General features: G+C 40.2%; 1 protein-coding gene across 1 annotated transcript in view; it reads right to left on the bottom strand.

The window, feature by feature from the left end:
* Positions 1-257: 257 nt before the first annotated feature.
* BMP5 (bone morphogenetic protein 5) overlaps positions 258-19,190 on the bottom strand; it is a 152,428-nt gene continuing 133,495 nt past the window's right edge. The window contains exons 5-7 of the mRNA XM_033938832.1: positions 14,963-15,039; positions 3,198-3,308; positions 258-954 (exon numbers count right to left, since the gene is read on the bottom strand). Coding sequence (XP_033794723.1) covers positions 805-954; positions 3,198-3,308; positions 14,963-15,039 — 338 coding nt within the window. The 3' untranslated portion in view covers positions 258-804. The remainder of the gene's footprint in view (positions 955-3,197; positions 3,309-14,962; positions 15,040-19,190) is intronic.

The following is a 19,190-nucleotide window of genomic DNA, read 5'->3' as shown; positions in this document are numbered from 1 at the left end:
CTGACTGTGTTTGAATTTAAAAAAGGCACATGGGATCTTTTGGAGAGAGGAAGAGATAATGGTTACTGCAGATGGGCAGACTGGATGGGCCATTTGGTCTTTATCTGCCATCATGTTTCTGTGGCACTGACTCCACATCATTTCGGAACCTTGCATCACTGAACCAACTTGATACACACAAGCCAAGAAGTAACATGCTCCCACTGTTAAGCTGATTCTCTTAAAGCAAACAGTTAAAACAATTACATTATGTGCAATCTTTCAGCCTTTCTTGCTGTTTATTTGTTTTAACAATTCAACATTTCACGTGTTTTAATGGAGCAGAACTTCAGAAAGAAAAACTGAGTTTATGCAAGCATATGGGATGTTTCAGTGCCCTTTTCTAAATAAATATTCTGCGTTCATGTTTATTGGCACAAGCTAACCAAACGTATTCAATTTCCTTTAATAAGGCTACGCTGCCTAATTTCAGAAAATAAAAAAAATATACAAAGCCTTTATTTGGAAAAATGAAATTGTTGAAATGAAATCGAATTGATCTTAGTCTGACCAACCAAACTAGGGCCTTCTGAAGTTTCATGGGCTCATACAATAAATTCTAGTGATACTCTGTTCATCACAAAAGACACTGTTTACTTTCAAATAAATAACAGACTACTATTTACATAAATAACACTGTACACGAAAGAAGAGATTAAAGAAATTGTAATCCATTTCCAGCTGCCTTTGAAACAGCAAGTCTTTTGCCTGAAGTGTAGTTCTGTGGAAAATCCTGCTTTTCGGAATCTTGTTGCTGTTGTGAAATTAGTGGCATCCGCATGACCGTACTACCATATTTCTGTATTTTTTCAAAATGACATTGGAACTGTCATCAAAGTACAGCACAGAAATTGCATTTAGTTTTGTTGGTGCACAGCAAGGTTTGGGGACATGCTCGGGAAACATCAAGTGAACCTGAAGGAGAGAAAAAGAGAAATGAATTGCTCGCAATATAAGAAAAGAAAGAAAATATATGCAAGATAATGCATAGAAACCTGATGGCAGATAAAGGCCAAATGGCCCATCCAGTCTGCCCATCCGCAGTAACCATGATCTCTTCCTCTCTTTAAGAGATCCCGCGTGCCTATCCCAGGCTTTCTTGAATTGATTATTGGACTAGATCTGGAGTATTGAGCTCTCTCTAGCATATGACAAAATTCTTCTTTCAAGAATTGATCAGTCATACCTACTATTGTTCATTATAATGATTACGCTAGAGATATGCACGCCAAAAGGCCTCATTTTTTTTTAGTTCCCATGTTCCTTATTGGATTTTTCATTTATTCTGAATTTATCATTTTATTTTAAAAATTTCTTCCCCCGCTTAATGCTCTTCCAGTAGAGGTGATGGAGTCAAAAACTATGAAGGAATTCAAAAATGCAAGGGGTAATCACAAAGGTTGCTTAAATAAGAGGATGGGAACAAAACATGACTGCTGGACAAGAGTAGTTAGGAACGAAGGCCAGTGTTGGACAGAATTTTATGGTCTGTGTCACCCAAATGGCAAAAGACAGATGTGGATTAGGGATCTGAGGCTAACGCTTGATGGACTTCTACAAATGACAAAGAACCGATGAAGACCAAGCGTGCATATTGTATATCGATTTATCATCACATGCTATGAATGAGGATGCTCTGCATTTCTAGGGAATGGGGAAAATACCTTAATGTTGAGATTAGCAAGTTAACCAGAGGTATTGCTTACAGTATTTATGGTCAACTTTTGGTCTTCTGGCCTCACTCCTCTGACCAGAAGTCAGTCCACAGTTTCCTCTATTTGGCTCTAGATACACCACTCAGTAATCTATCCACAATAGTAAGCTCCTGCTACTCCAACCAGAAGTAGGTTGCTTGTCTTACAGCGGATCACCTACAAAATTGCACTTTTGACTTTTAACATTAAACAGACCAATACTCCTGCATTCCTAGATAGATTATTAGTTCCATATGACCCTCCCAGAACCTTAAGATCTGCCTCACAACATTCCCTTAACGTTCCATCCTTAAAGATAATTGGTACTCGTCACACTCTCATTTTTTCAGTCACTGCCCCATTAATCTTGAATTCTCTACCCCTATTCCTCAGAGCCGAACAAAACTTGCAGAAATTAAAAGTAGCCTAAAATGCTTACTTTTTAAAGACGCCTTTAACTGATCTTACTTCCGTACACACCTATTTTCTCATGAATTAAATTATTTCCCTTCCCTATTGTACTTTCTTTATTTGTATTCCTTTTTAAAAAAAAAAAAAATTGTAGCTCTCCTATTTTTTCCCCCCAATGTTTTCATGTTACTAGTATGTTTGTAATGTTTGTTCATGGTTATTATCTAAAACGTTTGTTTCCCAGCTATTTTAAATGATTATGTACAACGCTTTGTACCTTTGGATAAGCGTTTAATCAAAATTTAAATAAACTATGAAGTCTATCCATGATAATTCAACTTCTTGGGTTTCCTCCAAATCAATACTCTCATCTGGCACCAATCTCTAGTACCAAGAGCATTCCTCTCCAATATTTCTATTGACTGCTTCAGGGTCTTAATACAGGTCTACTTCACAGTTGGTGTGAGCCTTTTGTATCTGTGGCCACCAAAAGGTCTTGAGGTCAATCAAAGTCCCCTCCCTCTGCACTCCTTTGGACCTAACAGGGATCCCTCGACCTGGCAGGTGCGATTCTCTAACCGGCGCCTGTAACATGGGTGCCGGTTAGAGAATTGGGGCAGTTAGGCATGCTTAGATGTCTGTCCGACTTCTTTCTGGTTTGAAAATGAGCCCTCAAACACCTGGAGAGACAAAGAGATCGAACATAAAAGAAAAAAGCATCTTTTCATCTTAATTTGGAAAATGTTACACCAGATTTTCTAACACTCTAGCCACAAGCAACAGTTGCAGCTCTATTTCTAGAATTAACCTTAGTGGTTTGGAATGTTTCTCTTGAAAACATCAACTTCTAACTTTGTCATCCAGACCAACATTGTAATCCTTTTTTTTTTGTAATATTATGTTTATTGGTAATGGAATGATGACCCAGACAGGCAAGTACAATCAATAACCATTTCATGTTAAAAATCTGTTTCAGTCCCCAAAATTTTTTTCCCTTAAAAATGATTAATCTATGCAGAGCTAAAATTATTAGTAAAGTATAACCTCACATACCAGTGTCTGAACAATGGCATGGTTTGTAGCATTCATGTGAGCATTGAGTGGAAATGAGCATTCTCCATCACAATAAAATGCAGCATAACCTTCTGGAGCTATAATCCAATCCTGCAGGGTACAAAAAAAGTTTTAAAAAAAAAAAAGGTTAAGAAAAATACTCTTGCACACATAAATGTCTAAAATACTTGTACTTTTGTGCTTACCAGTGAAAGTGCCAGCAGGGCATCTAAAAACTATTCTGCAATGGTCTACCTAACTTAGGGCTCCTTTTACAATGCCGTGTTAGTGATTCCCCTGCAGCAAATGCACCAAAACCCATTCAATTCTTATGGGCTTTGGTGCATTTGCCGCAGGAGAATTGAAACTGTGGCTTTGTAAAAGGGTCCCTTAATAGTGCTTGAATGCATGGGGGTGGGGGGGGGGGGGAGAAGGCATATACCTGAGAGGAGCAGGACATGGGGATTCATTATGTGTACCCCTAACACATTTAGCTATCTGCACTTAATGCAGGCACATACATCTTAGGTGCGCCAACATTGGGTTACGCTAGTATTCTGTAATGGAACCTGGGTGCTCGGATGCTATTATAGAATATGCTCCTACCACGCATCCTTAGTATGCCTAAATGGAGGCCCAGTTGTAGAACTGTCCCTTAAGTATCATACATTTAATAAACTGTGTAAATGCTGTGTAGCAATGCAGAACAAAAAAATGTTAGAATATTTCCTAGGACAGACACCGTCAGTCAATTCAATAATTTCAAAGTTGGAGAGGGTAAGAAGCTATTTGAACAGGCTAGGTCAGGGGTAGGCAATTCCGGTCCTCGAGAGCCACAGGCAGGTCAGGTTTTCAGGATATCCACAATATATATGCATGAGATAGATTTGCATCTCAAGGAGGCCATGCATGCAAATCCATCTCATACATATTCATTGTGGATATCCTGAAAACCTGACTTGCCTGTGGCTCTCGAGGACCAGAATTGCTTACCCCTAGGCTAGGTGAATGATTTAAATGCTAAATAGGCTGAATAACTAGAATAGGAGATAGTGCGGATACAGTATAATAAGACAACCGGGGCTATATCAGTTCTACAGAGTAAGAGAAATTGTTGAGAATCCCTATGGTGAAGGAAGTTAGAAAAGTATGATATTGTGAGTGGTACATTATTTATTTACTTATTCAATTTTCTATATTGTTCTCCCAGGGGAGCTCAGAAAGGTTTTACATGAATTTATTCAGGTACTCAAGCGTTTTTCCCTGCCTGTCCAGGTGGGCTCACAATCTATCTAGTGTACCTGGGAAAATGGGGGGATTAAGTGACTTGCCCAGGGTCACAAGGTGCAGCGTGGGTTTGAACCCACAACCCCAGGGTGCTGAGGCTGTAGCTTTAACTACTCTCCCCTTCATTATGGAATAAGCTAACACTAGATGTATATATATCTATACTGATATCAATAAAGTATACTTATATCTATATAAAGTATACTTATATGTATATATCTATATTGATATCAAAGTATACTTATATCTATATTGATATCAATAAAGTATTTAGGCAGCTGACCTATAAAATTCTTACTCCAAAATAACTGTTAATCAATACATGTTAATCACTAGCTCTTAACTCTGTTTATTCCACTCAAGTTGTACCATCTTTCAATCATTGTAAACTGCATAGAACTTCATGGTCCTGCGGTATATAAACTGTTATTATTATTATTATTAAATGGAGAGACAAAAGAACGTGCTTAGTTTTAGCTGAAAATCCACTTGTGTTCAAAAGGCAAAAGTAGCCATCTTTAATATGGTCTCACGGTTCCCTCCATATCATTATGATTGCAAATGACATCACTGCCTTTCATCGATTGAGCCAGTCACAAAGTCCATTGGAACAACTGGTACAGATATGTGGAGCCCAAGATTTATCCTGGTCACCCAGTGGACAGCCAAAGTACAATTTGTATACCTTCTTCAGATCTATGGTAATTGGGCGACGTTGTGCTTTCGTCATGAATGAACCACAGATGTAACAGAAACTATCTGGATGATTAGTACAATGTCTTGGCATGATAAAGACTGATATGAATCACCATAAATAATGTCTGTAGCATAAAAAACAAAGATAACTGTCGTTAACCAACCTTATATGTTTATCCTATAAACGCAAGATATATCGCCCAATTAATGTTTATAATTATATATAATGAGCTTCATCACAAAAATGTAATGTGCTAGTGAAAAACTAAATACAGATTTGAAATCAGCATGAAAAATACTACAAAACCCACCCAACATTAACTGTGATGAAAATGATGTGTTGACCTATGTAATTAAAAAATTCCTTCCTCTGAATCTGCATCCATCTTGAGACATCTGGAAATATATATCATTTTTTCCTAAATAGGAGACTTGTTTAAGATTGTAATATAATTTCAACACCATTTCTTTATCTTGATAGAAGACAAAAAATCCCCAACATTGTTACTCGCCCAGAAAGTTCTAATTCAGATGATTCTAGAAAAGCAGATACATTTAATGTTTCTTATCCACTTTAGGATTTTCTTGAATTTTTTTCAAGTAATAAATCTGAAATGGAGGAATATTAGATTCCTAGATCTTTAAAATAGTAATCAAAACATTTTTGAAAAGTTCTTGAGATGACATATATCTGGAAATAGGGAAGTTAAGAATTCTTAAATTTAAGCTTATACAGTAGTTTGATTTTCCAGATTTTCAATCTTTCTCATAATTAAAGCTTTATCTGTTACTTGTTGAGCAGCAGCATTTTTCATCTCCATAAAAGATTTTTCCACTCTTTCTAAGGCAACTGTATGTTGCTCAGCTACTGTCTCAAATTAATGCAGTTTTGTGGAAAGATTTAAGGAAACTGAAACAAAGTTAGGCCATACCAAGTGTAGGTTCTCAATGGCCATCTAGAGTGAGTCCAAAGTAACCGCCCAGGGTTTTTCTAACGGCTTGAGGGGGATAAGGCTGCCAGATTTCCAATGGCTACTCCAGTACCCACTGGGCTTTGCTTTCCCTCATCCTTACCACCTTCTAATTCCATAGGCGCTCTTCCCCAGAAAGCACTGGCGTTGGAATAGGTGAAACAAACTCTTCCAGGTTTGATGCAAGACTTTGGCACATTTCTCCAGAGATATTCTCGAGGCCCTCCACACGCATCAAGTCTTCCGTCATTCTTCCAAGAACTGAGAGGGGGGCATGGATTGGGTCCTGGCAGGCTCAACAAAAAATCATTGTTCAAACTGAGTTCCTCCCTCAACCCAGTAGTGGAATCACCCATCATTACTGTATTGACTATAAAAGCTGTTATAACAGTCTGGCATGGTGATGAGGTCGCAGGACTGGGTGGAGGGATAACACTCTGCTGCTACCTTCTCTTAGGCATCGAAAGAAGCAGAGTACAAGGTAATATTCTAAGAGAATTTCCTAAGAACCGGGAGCTTTCATCTATAGGTCCTGCTCGGTCGCCATCTTGTCCTACCCCCACCCCAAGCATTTTTTGATCTCTTGATTGAAGAAGGATCAGCAAAAGCAAAAATATTCCTGAAGAAACATCTCACAGAATGTAGTGACAATCCAGTTTTCAAGGAACTTTGGAATTGGTCATCCAACTTGACTGTTAATGATGCAGCAGAACGAGGAATAAGCTTCATTGAAAAATCCAACGATACTTTGACAAAGGATGAAGAACAGAAGCAATTTGATCTTTGGCTAATGGCCAGCCACCTAAAGAAATTTCCTTCTGCATCAAAGATGGCTCTTATGTTATAGACAGTTGATTATATTTGTCAAGTGCACAAGAATTATAATATACTGTTAAACTTAGCAGTAGTTAAAAAAAAAAAAGTGAAGTGGGGCGACCCCTAAACTTTGTTTAAGTAAAATGTTGTGTGTTTTTCATTTTTATTTAAAGGAATAAAATTAGCCTTGTGGACAAATTGTGTTATTTAATTTTTTGGGCCACCCTACTGTACATCCAAACCCCTTCCTTTTCAGAGGGAGAAGCAATTCTGGAAAGTTTTATGTGGGAAAAATATATATTCCTCCCCACAAAGACATTGAAGCAGCTTCTGAATGCTTTGCTCCCTATGCAAAAGGCCCTGATCTTAGTATCAGTGGCCCCTCTTAAATAGGTTATCCCTACTCTTATCCAGCTCTTCTGATAGCCTTGACCCTACCCCCCACCCCCCGCATACACAAACAGAGCTATCACACAAACTCTACCCCCTAGCAGCAAACAGAATCCTCACTTTACACCTCCCCCTAGCCTCGAGCAACAAATCCTAACGAAGACACCCACCACCACCACCACCACCATCAGCAGCAGCAGCAGAAGTAAAGAGACTGTTCACATGACCCTCCCCACCACTAATTTCCAGCAATAGTCTTCACCTAGAGCTCCCCTTTTCCAAGGCAGGGGAAGCTCTCATTTATGGGCACAAATCTGATATATGGTAGCTTCCGCAAACACCCCATTCTCCAGATCTTCAGAAATGGTCCTTCAGAAATGGCCCACCCCCCAACCAAGTCCCTGACCAAGCTTAACGGGTGGCGGAGGTCTCTGGTGATGTCCACACTTTCCTGCATCATGTGCTCTTGATCTCTAAAAATGATCACCAATATCTCTAAGAATAATAGAAACATAGAAACATGACGGCAGATAAAGGCCAAATGGCCCATCTAGTCTGCCCATCCGCAGTAACCATTACCTCTTTCTCTCTTCGAGAGATCCCACGAGCTATTACTATTGGGGGATCAGGCTTCCATATATGGGCACTTGTATGTGAGAAAGAAAAGAAATGTGGATAAGATTTATTTAATTTTTTTATTTAAAAAATATTTATATTCTGCACATCCCCAAATCTGTGCTTGTTACATAGAAACATACACAATTACTAACAAATACATAAAACAGTTCATACTGCTCAAAAGCAAAATCACAGTATATCTTAAAGACTCAGGTAGGGCCTGCCACACAAAATACCCGTGAATGAACCAATGCCTTATGCACCTGTTGTAATGAAGGTACCGCACTTTTAGCAGCTGCTTAGACTAAGACCTCAGAGAATGGGAGGGCTCATAAGGTATAACTGACATGTTATGCTGTGGGTGAAAGAGCGAGAGGCAAGCTAGATTTCCAGACGTGCATGGTAGTGGAATCTCCTGAGGCAGGTCCATTGACTGAAATACTGAAAGGGTCCATGCAGCTGTTCTTTTTTATCAGCATCGCGGTTCTTGTGTGACAGCGTCGGGAGCTTTCAAGTGGAAACAACGCTGGGGTCCCGTGGACCAGATAAGTGAAACCTTACACGTATTCATTGTTGTTGAGGAACGTTTTTCATATGAACTATTTTTGAATATTCTTAAACATTTCTACAAGTTTGTGCTTATTTTGAGATTTATAGAAAGGATTTTAAAATATTTTTTGGAATAAAGTTTATGTACAATAGGAAGGATGGGGGGAAGAAGCAGATGATTCAAATTGATGAGGATCGATGAAGTGGGTACTGCAATAGCAGGAGCTATAAGAGGTCCCATGATCCCTTTCCAATCGGTATTCTAATGCTTCTTCCCCGTGGGTGCTCATTAAGAACTTTTTATGATTTTTGAACAAATTAACAGAAGAGTCTTTTCAATGATTTTTATAAATGATTTTGATTTGGATAAATAGTCTTTATTCAGATTATGATCCTTAGGGATATTTTATTATTAAAAGAAGATATTACTACTCATGTATTCTCTGTAGGCACAGCAAGAGGCAAGTTTCAATGTAATGCTTTATAAACTAAAACCACACTCGAACTGTATTTTCCAAACAACTGTTAACCAATGTAAATCAGTTAATAATGGGGTAACATGTTCCCTTCGTCAGATATCCCCAATCACACATGCTGCTGTGTTCTGGGCTATCTGCAAAACCATATGTAAGAGAGAGTTCATGACTAACTATGAGTATATGAGAACGTCAGATGATTTAGATTACCGTATTTTCACGCATATAACGCGCGCGTTATACACAATTTTTACAAACTGTGCATAACCGTGCGCGTTATACGTGTGAGCGCGTTTTACAACTTTTTTTTTCAATCCGATCCGGCATCCCCCCTGCGAACTGGCATCCTCCCCCCCGCTCGCGTCACCCCCCCACCCCCGCGATCCTACATCCCCCCCCAGCACCGTAAAACATCTCTTACCCGATTGGGCACCGGCACCAGCACCAATGCACAGGATGTGCCATTGCCAGTGCCCGAAGATCCTCCCTCGTTGAGTTGGGCTGGGCTGGGCGGTGCGGTGCGAGAGAGATCCTCCTTCTTCCTGCGCCAGGCTGGACTAGGCTTTGAGCATTTGCGCATGCTCAAAGCCTTCTGGTCTCGCTCTCTCCGAGATTATCTCTGGAATTGATGGAGAGAGCGAGACCAGAAGGCTTTGAGCATGCGCAAATGCTCAAAGCCTAGTCCAGCCCGGCGCAGGAAGAAGGAGGATCTCTCTCGCACTGTACCGCCCAGCCCAGCCCAACCCAACGAGGGAGGATCTTCGGACACTGGCACTGGCACATCCTGTGCATTGGTGCTGGTGCCGGTGCCAGTGCCCAATCGGATAAGAGATGTTTTGCGGTGCTGGGGGGGATGTAGGATCACGGGGGGGGAGGATGCCGGTTCGCAGGGGGAATGCCGTATTCGAATGAAAAAAAAATGCTCTCTCGGGTAAGCAAGCGGGGGAGGATGCCGGTTCGGAGTAGGCGGGAGGAGGTTTTAGCATGCGCGGTATACGCGTGTGCGCGCTATATTACATTTTCTTTACATAAATTTGTGTTCCCCGCGTGCTATACCCGTGTGCGCGTTTTACACGGGTGCGCGGTATATGGGTGAAAATACGGTATATGAGAACGTCAGATGATTTAGATTGGTAAGCAAATATGAATATGTGTGTGTGTTTATGTGTGCAAAAGAGAGAGAAAGAGGGAGAGAGGGGTAGACTTTTTACGTTTGTGTGTTCTAAGTATTCTGGCCAGTGTGAATGAACATGACACATGTATGTGTAATAGATTTTGACTGGCTTGTATAAACTGTAACCAGAGATATTTTTTTTCTATATTTATATTACATTCTTTTCATAGAATATCAATATGAAATCTTATGGCAGTAAATATGGGAGCCACATCAGGAAATAATTTTGGATTCGCTCGATTTCTCCTGCCCTTTGGATTTCTAGTTTAATCAGAGCTGGGGTTTGGATCTCATGTCATGTGCCTTCATTTGCAGCTATTCAAGGATTTTTTTTCCTATATCATATCCCCTCTCAAATTAGTTCAATCGTTACAGCAATGGTTCTTGGCCTTGTGCCAGGGACCAGAACTTCTTAACTTTGTGATCATGCCCCTAAATCTAGCCATAAAGGGCTAAATTCTATATACGTCACCCAAAAATTGACACTAAAAAACCCACTGCTCTATAAACCACACTTAAAGTTAGCCACAGATTATAGAATAGCACTTCTGCCTAGGAAATTTGATTAAATATAGGTGTGGCCATTTGTACTAGGGAAAATATAATTTCCAGTGTAACTAAAAGCAATGCCCCCCAATCTGCTCCAAACCTGCTCATTTCTGCACCCCTTTTCTGGCTCACACATAAAGGCCCCCCCCCCCCTTTATCAAGTCATGTTAGGGTTTTTTTTTATTGTGGGTTGCTGTGGTAAAAACCATCCTATTCAAGAAATCCTTGAAGACAAACTAACACCGCAAGACTCATCCCAATTCTCTAAAGCAACTCGCTCTACTCTTCAATTCCTCTGGAAATGGCCAGATAACTCCTTTTGTAATCTGCCTTGAACCACAAGGTAATGGCGGAATAGAAATCACTAATGTAATATAATATTCACAGCATTCCTATGAGCATTGGCGCTTTTACCGCAGAAACCCGTGATAAAAAAACTCCTAACGCAGCTTGATAAAAGGGGACCAAATTTAGGTGTAGATTGTAATTAGCACCAATAATTGCTTGCCATGAAGTCATTGGCATCAATTAGCTTGTTATTCAATTGTATGTGTACCTTTTAGTGATTTTTCTAGAATGTGGCGGAAAGAGGGTTATTTTATAAAGTTGCGTCTAGGTAACGTTTTCATACACCTATTTTATGTCCATTTTTAAAGTCAAATACACTCCTACTTATTTATTTAATTCGATTTAGATCCCATCCTCCCCAGAGAGCTGAGAATGGGATATAAGGTAACGTGCATAATAATATAACACATAAGACACAGAAAACTAAGGCAATATGGGCTACAGTGAAATTCATCTAATTCAGTTTTCCTGGCTTAGCAGACACATGAAGCATGCGCAGATCATTTCCGTTGCCTTCCTCTGGACAGCTTCATAGATAGACCTAGGGTCTTTTGTGAAGCTCACAGCTCCCCGCCGGGTTCCAAGGCCCCCCTCCCCTCAAAAACTGCAAGGAGGGCGCCTTACTTGAATATATTAAATATTAGTGTTGGCTTGAAAAAATACATATTGATGTAGGTGTGGGTGTCTACATCTGCTTGAGGGATGGTGTAAACTTTCTGCAAATGTGTGCTTAAATTATGGATTTTTTTTTTTATCATTTGTGCATGTAGATATGGATTCCACCTACAATCCATCCCGGTGAAAACCAACAGTGAAAGTATATGCCTTGAAACTTACCTGCATACATTCTTGCTAGTCATTATTTTATAAGAGGTCATTTGCATGCATAGATAGCAACTCAAGTACGTAAATTACTAAAAATACAGGCCTATGAAGATTACTTGGATTCACTTTAACCATACACAATATTAACTGTAACTTGTAGGTCCTTAATACTTCTCTCTCTCCTTTCTCCTCTTTGGCCTCCTGTGGGGCCTCTCTTTCCCTTTATTCTGTTTTTTCCTTTCCTCTCCTCTTCTAAGGTAGTCCTTCCCTCTTTCCCCCCATTATTCCCCTGTCCCTCTTGTTTACATCTAATGATTGTATCATATGGACCAGAGGAAATATTTGTTTATCTTTGATTTACATAAAAATATATTGAGCTCTCTCTGTTTATATTTGTTGAAATGTTTTCCCTTTTGTATATTGATAAAACTTTCAATAAAATTTCATGGAAAAAACAAACAAGTGTCCTTAGTGTCTAAGACTAGGCAGCCCTTGGGTGTCACTGCTGCATAATACCTATGACCCCCTCTTTCTCAGAGGCAGTGAATGATGCCTTGGCATCATCCTCATCCCTGGTTCACCTAAGGAATAGAAGACCGGAGTCAGAAATTAGACCCAGATTACTCTGAACAGCAATGCATAGCATTGCTATTGAGTCACTGGGAGAGCCTTCAGGAAACATGTTTTTCATTGAAAGAGTGGCAGATACATGGAATGCCTTCTGGGATGGGTGATGAAAGCTGAAATAGTAGTAGACCTCAAAAGGGCATGGGATAGAACAGAGAATTCTTAGTTACAAAAAAAAGTGTATGAAATAACAGAACAGCCTAGCATTACAGCAGGCCACAGGAGTAGGTGAGTTGGTAAATACAGGGAATGGAGGGTGGGGCAGCCAGATTATTTGGCAGACTGCAGAGAACTACTAGCAATTTGCAAATTGCATGTACGTGGGGAGGGGGGGGGAGTGTGGGCCTCTGAGTATGATCTATAGCCAGGTGTGTTTGGCAGGCTACAAAGGGCTAGTAATCAATTGAACTTAGTGATTGTAAATTCAATTTGCAATTGTGAAAAAGTCTTACAACTCCCCAGGGACTGATGGGGTCAAGACAATCCAGAGAGGCCCGAGGACCTCAAAAACCAAATCTTTGTGAATGTAGATGATCAGAAAGCCTCATGATTAGACGTGTAAAAAGAAAACAAGCTGAGCATGAAGAAAACAGAACAATTTGTCTGTCAAAACAGTAAAATAAATAAGGAGATGACAAAAATGTGGAAAAGGATAATTGGGCAGACTGGTTTGGCCTCATGTTCTTTTTCCACTTTATAAACTACAGGCTTGTAATTAATTTATCTTCATTTTGTTTCATAAGTACTTTCTGTTGAAAATCAGTACTTAGCATATAATATCTTTCCCACAACTCTATAGCTACCCACATTTTAGGAAAGTTAACTGGGAAACTTAATAAAAACTGGCTCCGATAATTGGGAACTAAGCCCTAGTTGGTTTTCATTAATTTCTGCCATTTCACTAAGGGATCTTTTATTAAGCTACAATAAATACTAATGAGCACTAATCACAGCTTAAAAGGTCTTACCGTGAGATGCACCAAGGCATCTTGCTGTTTAAATCCCAATGTGCACACGTAAACCATGCAAATATTTCAGAATTTTTCTCAGGGGGTCAAATCTGGGAGATGGAGAATAGACATGACAATGCAGCCACATTACCATGGGATTAGCATGTGAGCTCTTACTACTTCCCTTACTGCCTACAAAATAGGTGGGGGTAAGGGCTCGTGTGTTAATTTTTGTTAATTGCCACATGCTAATGACAATATAAACACATGAGAGTGGAAAAATGGAAATCGGCCACTTTTTAGCTGCAATAAAAAATGGCCTTGGCATGTGAGAAAGGTGGCCTTAGCATATGGCTAAGGTCACTTTTTACCACAGTTTAGTAAAAAGACTCCTAAATCACAAGACACCATTAGATATCAGATAATAGTGACCAATAGCCATCCAATATCAATTAGCAAAATGTTGGAACTAACTACCATTTACACTATGATCTCGTGACCAGTATCTCAGGTTCAGAAATCTTTTAAAAAGCATTTCAAAAGCAAAACAAGGAACCAACCCTGAAGTAAATGAAATGGGAACAATGAAAGCCCATTCCTAAACTGTCTAATGCAACTCCTGGAACAAAACAAAAGAGCCAACAATGACCTACCTTGCTTGTAACTATGGGCTCCTTTTACGAAGGTGCGCCAGCGTTTTTAGCGTGCGCTAGCCGAAAAACTACCGCCTGCTCAAGAGGAGGCGGTAGCGGCTAACGTGTGCTATTCCGTGCATTAAGGCCCTAACGCACCTTCATAAAAGGAGCCCTATGTATTTGAAACTATGACCTAACTATTAATAGTTGTACTGATCTAACTGTACTAGCAACCCTATTGAATGTCCGTGTCAATCTGTACGTTGAACTTCCTAGATAACTGACCCAACCTCTTGTGATGTAATCTGATCTTGAGCTGCTCTGTTCAATTTCCGTTCTGTAAAAGGTTGTAAAAGCAAGAAATTCCTAAATCTCTTTAGCATCTCAGGCAGCTTCTCATGGAAAAGAATTTCGATCATTGTTGCTCACAGCAGTTTCTTACAGACATTTTAGAAAACAGCTAAAAGCCTATCTTTTCTCCAAATAACTGACTAGTTGACTCATTCAAATATACTAAGTTTCCAAGTTTATTATGTATTTGATTAATCGCTTATATCAACTTCTAAGCGATGTACAGAGGATAAAAATATAAGTTACATATTCGAGGGGAATCAAATCAAATAAATATAACTGACAGGTTACAGGAGGAAGGAAGGGGTAAGAAATACGATTATGTTTAATATTTATACTCTTTTGTAAACCACGCAGAACTTTTTGGTAACGCGGTGTATAAGTATAATGTTATGTCATGTAACTGAATAGGCAAAGGCGGAATAAAAAACCTGATTAACATAACAGAAGAAAATACCTATTGGCAACAAAAACTATACCAAAGGAAAAAATGTATTCCATACCTGCCATCCCAGATCACGAAAGCTTACATAAAGTTCATGCTTTTTGCAGGCTTGTTTTTGTTCACTTGTATTATAATCTATGGACAGAAATAATAATGTTAGTTTTGATAATAAGGCAAGTAGATGCTTATGGACCGACATGAATTCAACAAAAATGCAAAATTGAATACTTCTATCTTTCAGCTAAAGCTGGAAAGGAATAGGGAGGCAAGTCTATAACTTGGCACCTTATGTTAGGCACCCCAATGCCCTGTTCTGGGCCCCCGTTCTGTAACAGCATCTAACCATCATCATGCTATTTACATAACACTAGCATAAGTCAGCATTGACATGGCAACGGTTACAATGCTCACACAGTTCTACTGGTCAAAACAGGTAACTTAGTTAACTTAGTAAGCAAAGCATTCAATCAAATCAAGGCGCAGTACCATTGAAAAGAAAAAGAAATGATAAAACGGGGAGAAAAAAGCTTCAGATCCCCTTCCCCACCCTACAGAGATTGGGTGGCAGGATTATCGAAGTAAACAACCTCATGGGCATAGAAAACCTCCTCATAAAAATCTATTTAATAGCTCTGTGCAATGCAGTAACAAAAACAAAAAAAATAACAGAAGAATGATATCACTTATCTCAAAAAAGTATAATCATCTGTCCTACCGACAGTGGCCAGAATTTCGCTTAACACGCTGCCTCTTGGTGTAGATCGATTGCCAAGTCTGTGCTCCCAAGCACCACAAAAACAGTTGCAGCTCTGCTTCACAAAGCAATAGTCAGTAGTTACACCATGTCTATGACAGGCATAACTGTTAGGGCCTAAGGGTCTGATTCTTTATATAGTACCCCAAAGCAACTAGAACAGAGCTTAGCAGAATTCTACAAGGTGTGCATACATTTTATAGAATCGCCTGTGTGCTTCTCATGATTTAGGGGCACCTATTTAGACCAGTTAAAACCAGGCCTAAATACCTGCACCTAAATTGGCAGTGGATCAAGCGTATTCCAGAATGGTGTTTCTCAACTCGGTCCTGGAGTACCCCCTTGCCAGTCAGGTTTTCAGGATATCCACATTGGATTTGCATAAACTTGGATTTGCATGCACTGCCTCCATTAGATGCAAATGTCTTTCATGTATATTCACTGTGGATATCTTGAAAACCTGACTGGCAAGGGGGTACTCCAGGACCGAGTTGAGAAACACTGCTCTGTAACAATGCACACAACTGAGAGGAATTCCGGGAAGGGTTAAAACACGGACCTCACGGTCCTCGCAGATCTAAACCCGCACATCCTTAAAAATCTGAGGTCCATGCCACTTGTAGTTAGTTTCTGGCTCTTACAGACCACGGTGACAATTTAGCGCTGACGGATCCGTCTCAGCATAGGGAGGGAAAAGTATTAGGATCCGTCAGAGCTAAAATGTCTTTCCCGCGTCCAAGGAACCAGAGGCTTGCCAGAATAAGTAATCAGTCAGTGTAAGTTATTCAGGGATAGGAAGACAGATCGCCAGAAATAGGTGTGCCTGCTACAATGTCTGAGGATATTTCAATTAAAAGCCGTAGAACTGTTTGGACTGATTCATTTCTGCCACTGTCCCATTCCCACATAGAAACAGACGGCAGATAAGGGCCACGGCCCATCTAGTCTGCCCACCCTAATGACCCTCCCCTACCTTTGCCTTGTGAATAGATCCCATGTGCCAATCCCATTTGGCCTTAAAATCAGGCACGCTGCTGGCCTCAATCACCTGCAGTGGAAGACTATTCCAGCGATCAACCACCCTTTCAGTGAAAAAGAATTTCCTGGTGTCACCTCGTAGTTTCCCGCCCCTGATTTTCCACGGATGCCCTCTTGTTGCCGTGGGTCCCTTGAAAAAGAAGATATCTTCCTCCGCTTTGATGCGGCCCGTGAGATACTTGAACATCTCGATCATGTCCCCCCTCTCTCTGTGCTCCTCGAGCGAGAATAGCTGTAGTTTGTCTAATCGTTCTTCGTACGGGAGATCCTTAAGTCCTGAGACCATCCGGGTGGCCATTCTCTGAACCGACTCCAGTCTCAGCACATCCTTGCGATAATGCGGCCTCCAGAATTGCACACAGTATTCCAGGTGGGGCCTCACCATGGATCTATACAAAGGCATAATGACTTACGGCTTACGGCTGACGAAACCCCTGCGTATGCAACCTATGATCTGTCTTGCCTTGGATGAGGCCTGCTCCACCTGACTGGCAGCCTTCATGTCCTCACTGACGATCACCCCCAAGTCTCGTTCTGCTACTATTCTTGCTAGAATCTCACCATTGAGGGTATAAGTCTTGCATGGATTTTGCCTAGGTGCATAACCTTGCATTTTTTGGCATTGAAGCTAAGTTGCCAGGTCCTAGACCAGCGCTCTAGTAGGAGTAGGTTGTGCATCATGTTGTCGGGCATTGAATCTTCGTCCGTTGTGCATTTGCCCACTACATTACTTAGTTTGGCGTCATCGGCGAATAATGTTATTTTACCTCGAAGGCCTTCTGCCAAGTCTCTTATAAAGATGTTGAATAGGATTGGGCCCAAGACCGAGCCCTGTGGCACTCCACTGATCACCTCCGTCATTTCGGAGGGGTGCTGTTCACCATTACCCTTTGAAGCCTACCTCCAAGCCAGTTTCCAACCCATTTCGTCAATGTGTTACCTAATCCTATAGAACTCATCTTGCTCAACAACCTGCAGTGTGGCACGCTATCGAATTATTTTTTGTATTTCAGATTATCTCATGGAACTTAATTACAGTTGCACAGCGTACTTAAATGAGTGAATCTGGGTCTCCTGAAGCAGAACACGAAACGGGGCCACGTTTGGACCCCTAAGATCTATATTTTTACAAGATAAGTGTATTGCATCAGCATTCTAGCGAGATTTATTGTCATAAGAAATTTAGAAAGAATACACGCTATCTTTGGAGGATTAAGAAAAGTTTTACAACCAGTATAATATTTTACCAATTCTCAGAGAGTGATTATTTACAAAGTATATGCAATGACTGGACGGTAAACTCTTTCCCCAAGAGGAGGTTTTCACCCCCTCTTCAGAGTTTCACTTCTCTGAGCATACGTCTAAGGAGTTTTTCGCTCTCTCTTTACTGGTATTTATCACAGTCAGTTTTCTCATTCATAATCATAGCTCTTTACTGACTACGTTGCACATAAAGTCCCTGTGTTTGGTCTTAACGAATTTATACTATCACAGGCATAAAAAGCTCAACTCACAAAATATCATTCCTATCTCACCAGAGAACATCCCACTAGTGTGCACACTATCAAAAATCAAAAAACAAAAGCCAAACATCTGTCGGTTGAATTCTTCAAACATTCCCCAAAGATCAATGCAGCACAAAACTTGGAGCTGAAGCAGTGAAGATTGTTTGAGAAAACGGCACGCTGAGAAGCGGGGTGTTGTCAGCATTGATCTTCGGGGAATGTTTGAAGAATTCAACTGACAGCTAAGTTTTGCTTTTGATAGTGTGTACACACTCCTTAGGGTTCTCCCACTTTTGGCATAGCAACGTTCAGAGAATTATTTTGTAATAGAGTTAAATAATGAAAACCATATATCTGCATTTGCTATCTGAATAAGTGATGCTGGTTCGGAGCTACCCGTTAAAATTCAAACATTATTTGGATAGTGTTGCTGAATGTTTTACAGACCACCTAGACCAAAAAAGACAATGATGTCAGATAGCTTTATTGGACTTACCATTTTCTTCCCTCTTTTTGGGCTGACATCATTGTCTTTGTTGATTTTCTCAATGCTGTGTTGTGGATTCCCTCTGATGCTTTGCGTTACAGACCACCTAGTCCTTCAGTGGAAAACACAGAGACCAGTGGTGGTCCCGGGAGACCTCTGGGGTAGCCCTCATCATTCAGGCTTTTTTTTTTGGCTGCTGTGCTCTGCCTCTTTACCCAAGGTCCCTTTATACTGGAATAACCTTAGATCTTGCCATTCGAGGACTATACAGAGATATAAATTACTGTTCCCTTCCTTCAGAGGAATTAAATTGGCCGGGAAACTCAGTCAATCTTTCACTTATAAATTGGTAGAAATGTGGAATGGGCTTCCTGATTCTGTCAGATTGATAGGTCAGTTACAACAATTTCGTAAAGTCCTAAAAACCTTATTATTTACACAATACTTGAACAGTTTACCTAAAGATTAAACAAATTGATTGCCCTACAACACTTATTTTCTT

Source organism: Geotrypetes seraphini, chromosome 3, assembly GCF_902459505.1.
Source record: "Geotrypetes seraphini chromosome 3, aGeoSer1.1, whole genome shotgun sequence".
In the NCBI taxonomy this organism is placed as follows: domain Eukaryota; kingdom Metazoa; phylum Chordata; class Amphibia; order Gymnophiona; family Dermophiidae; genus Geotrypetes; species Geotrypetes seraphini.
The sequence above is the reverse complement of the archived record's forward strand: the minus strand, read 5'-3'. Positions and strand labels throughout refer to the sequence as shown.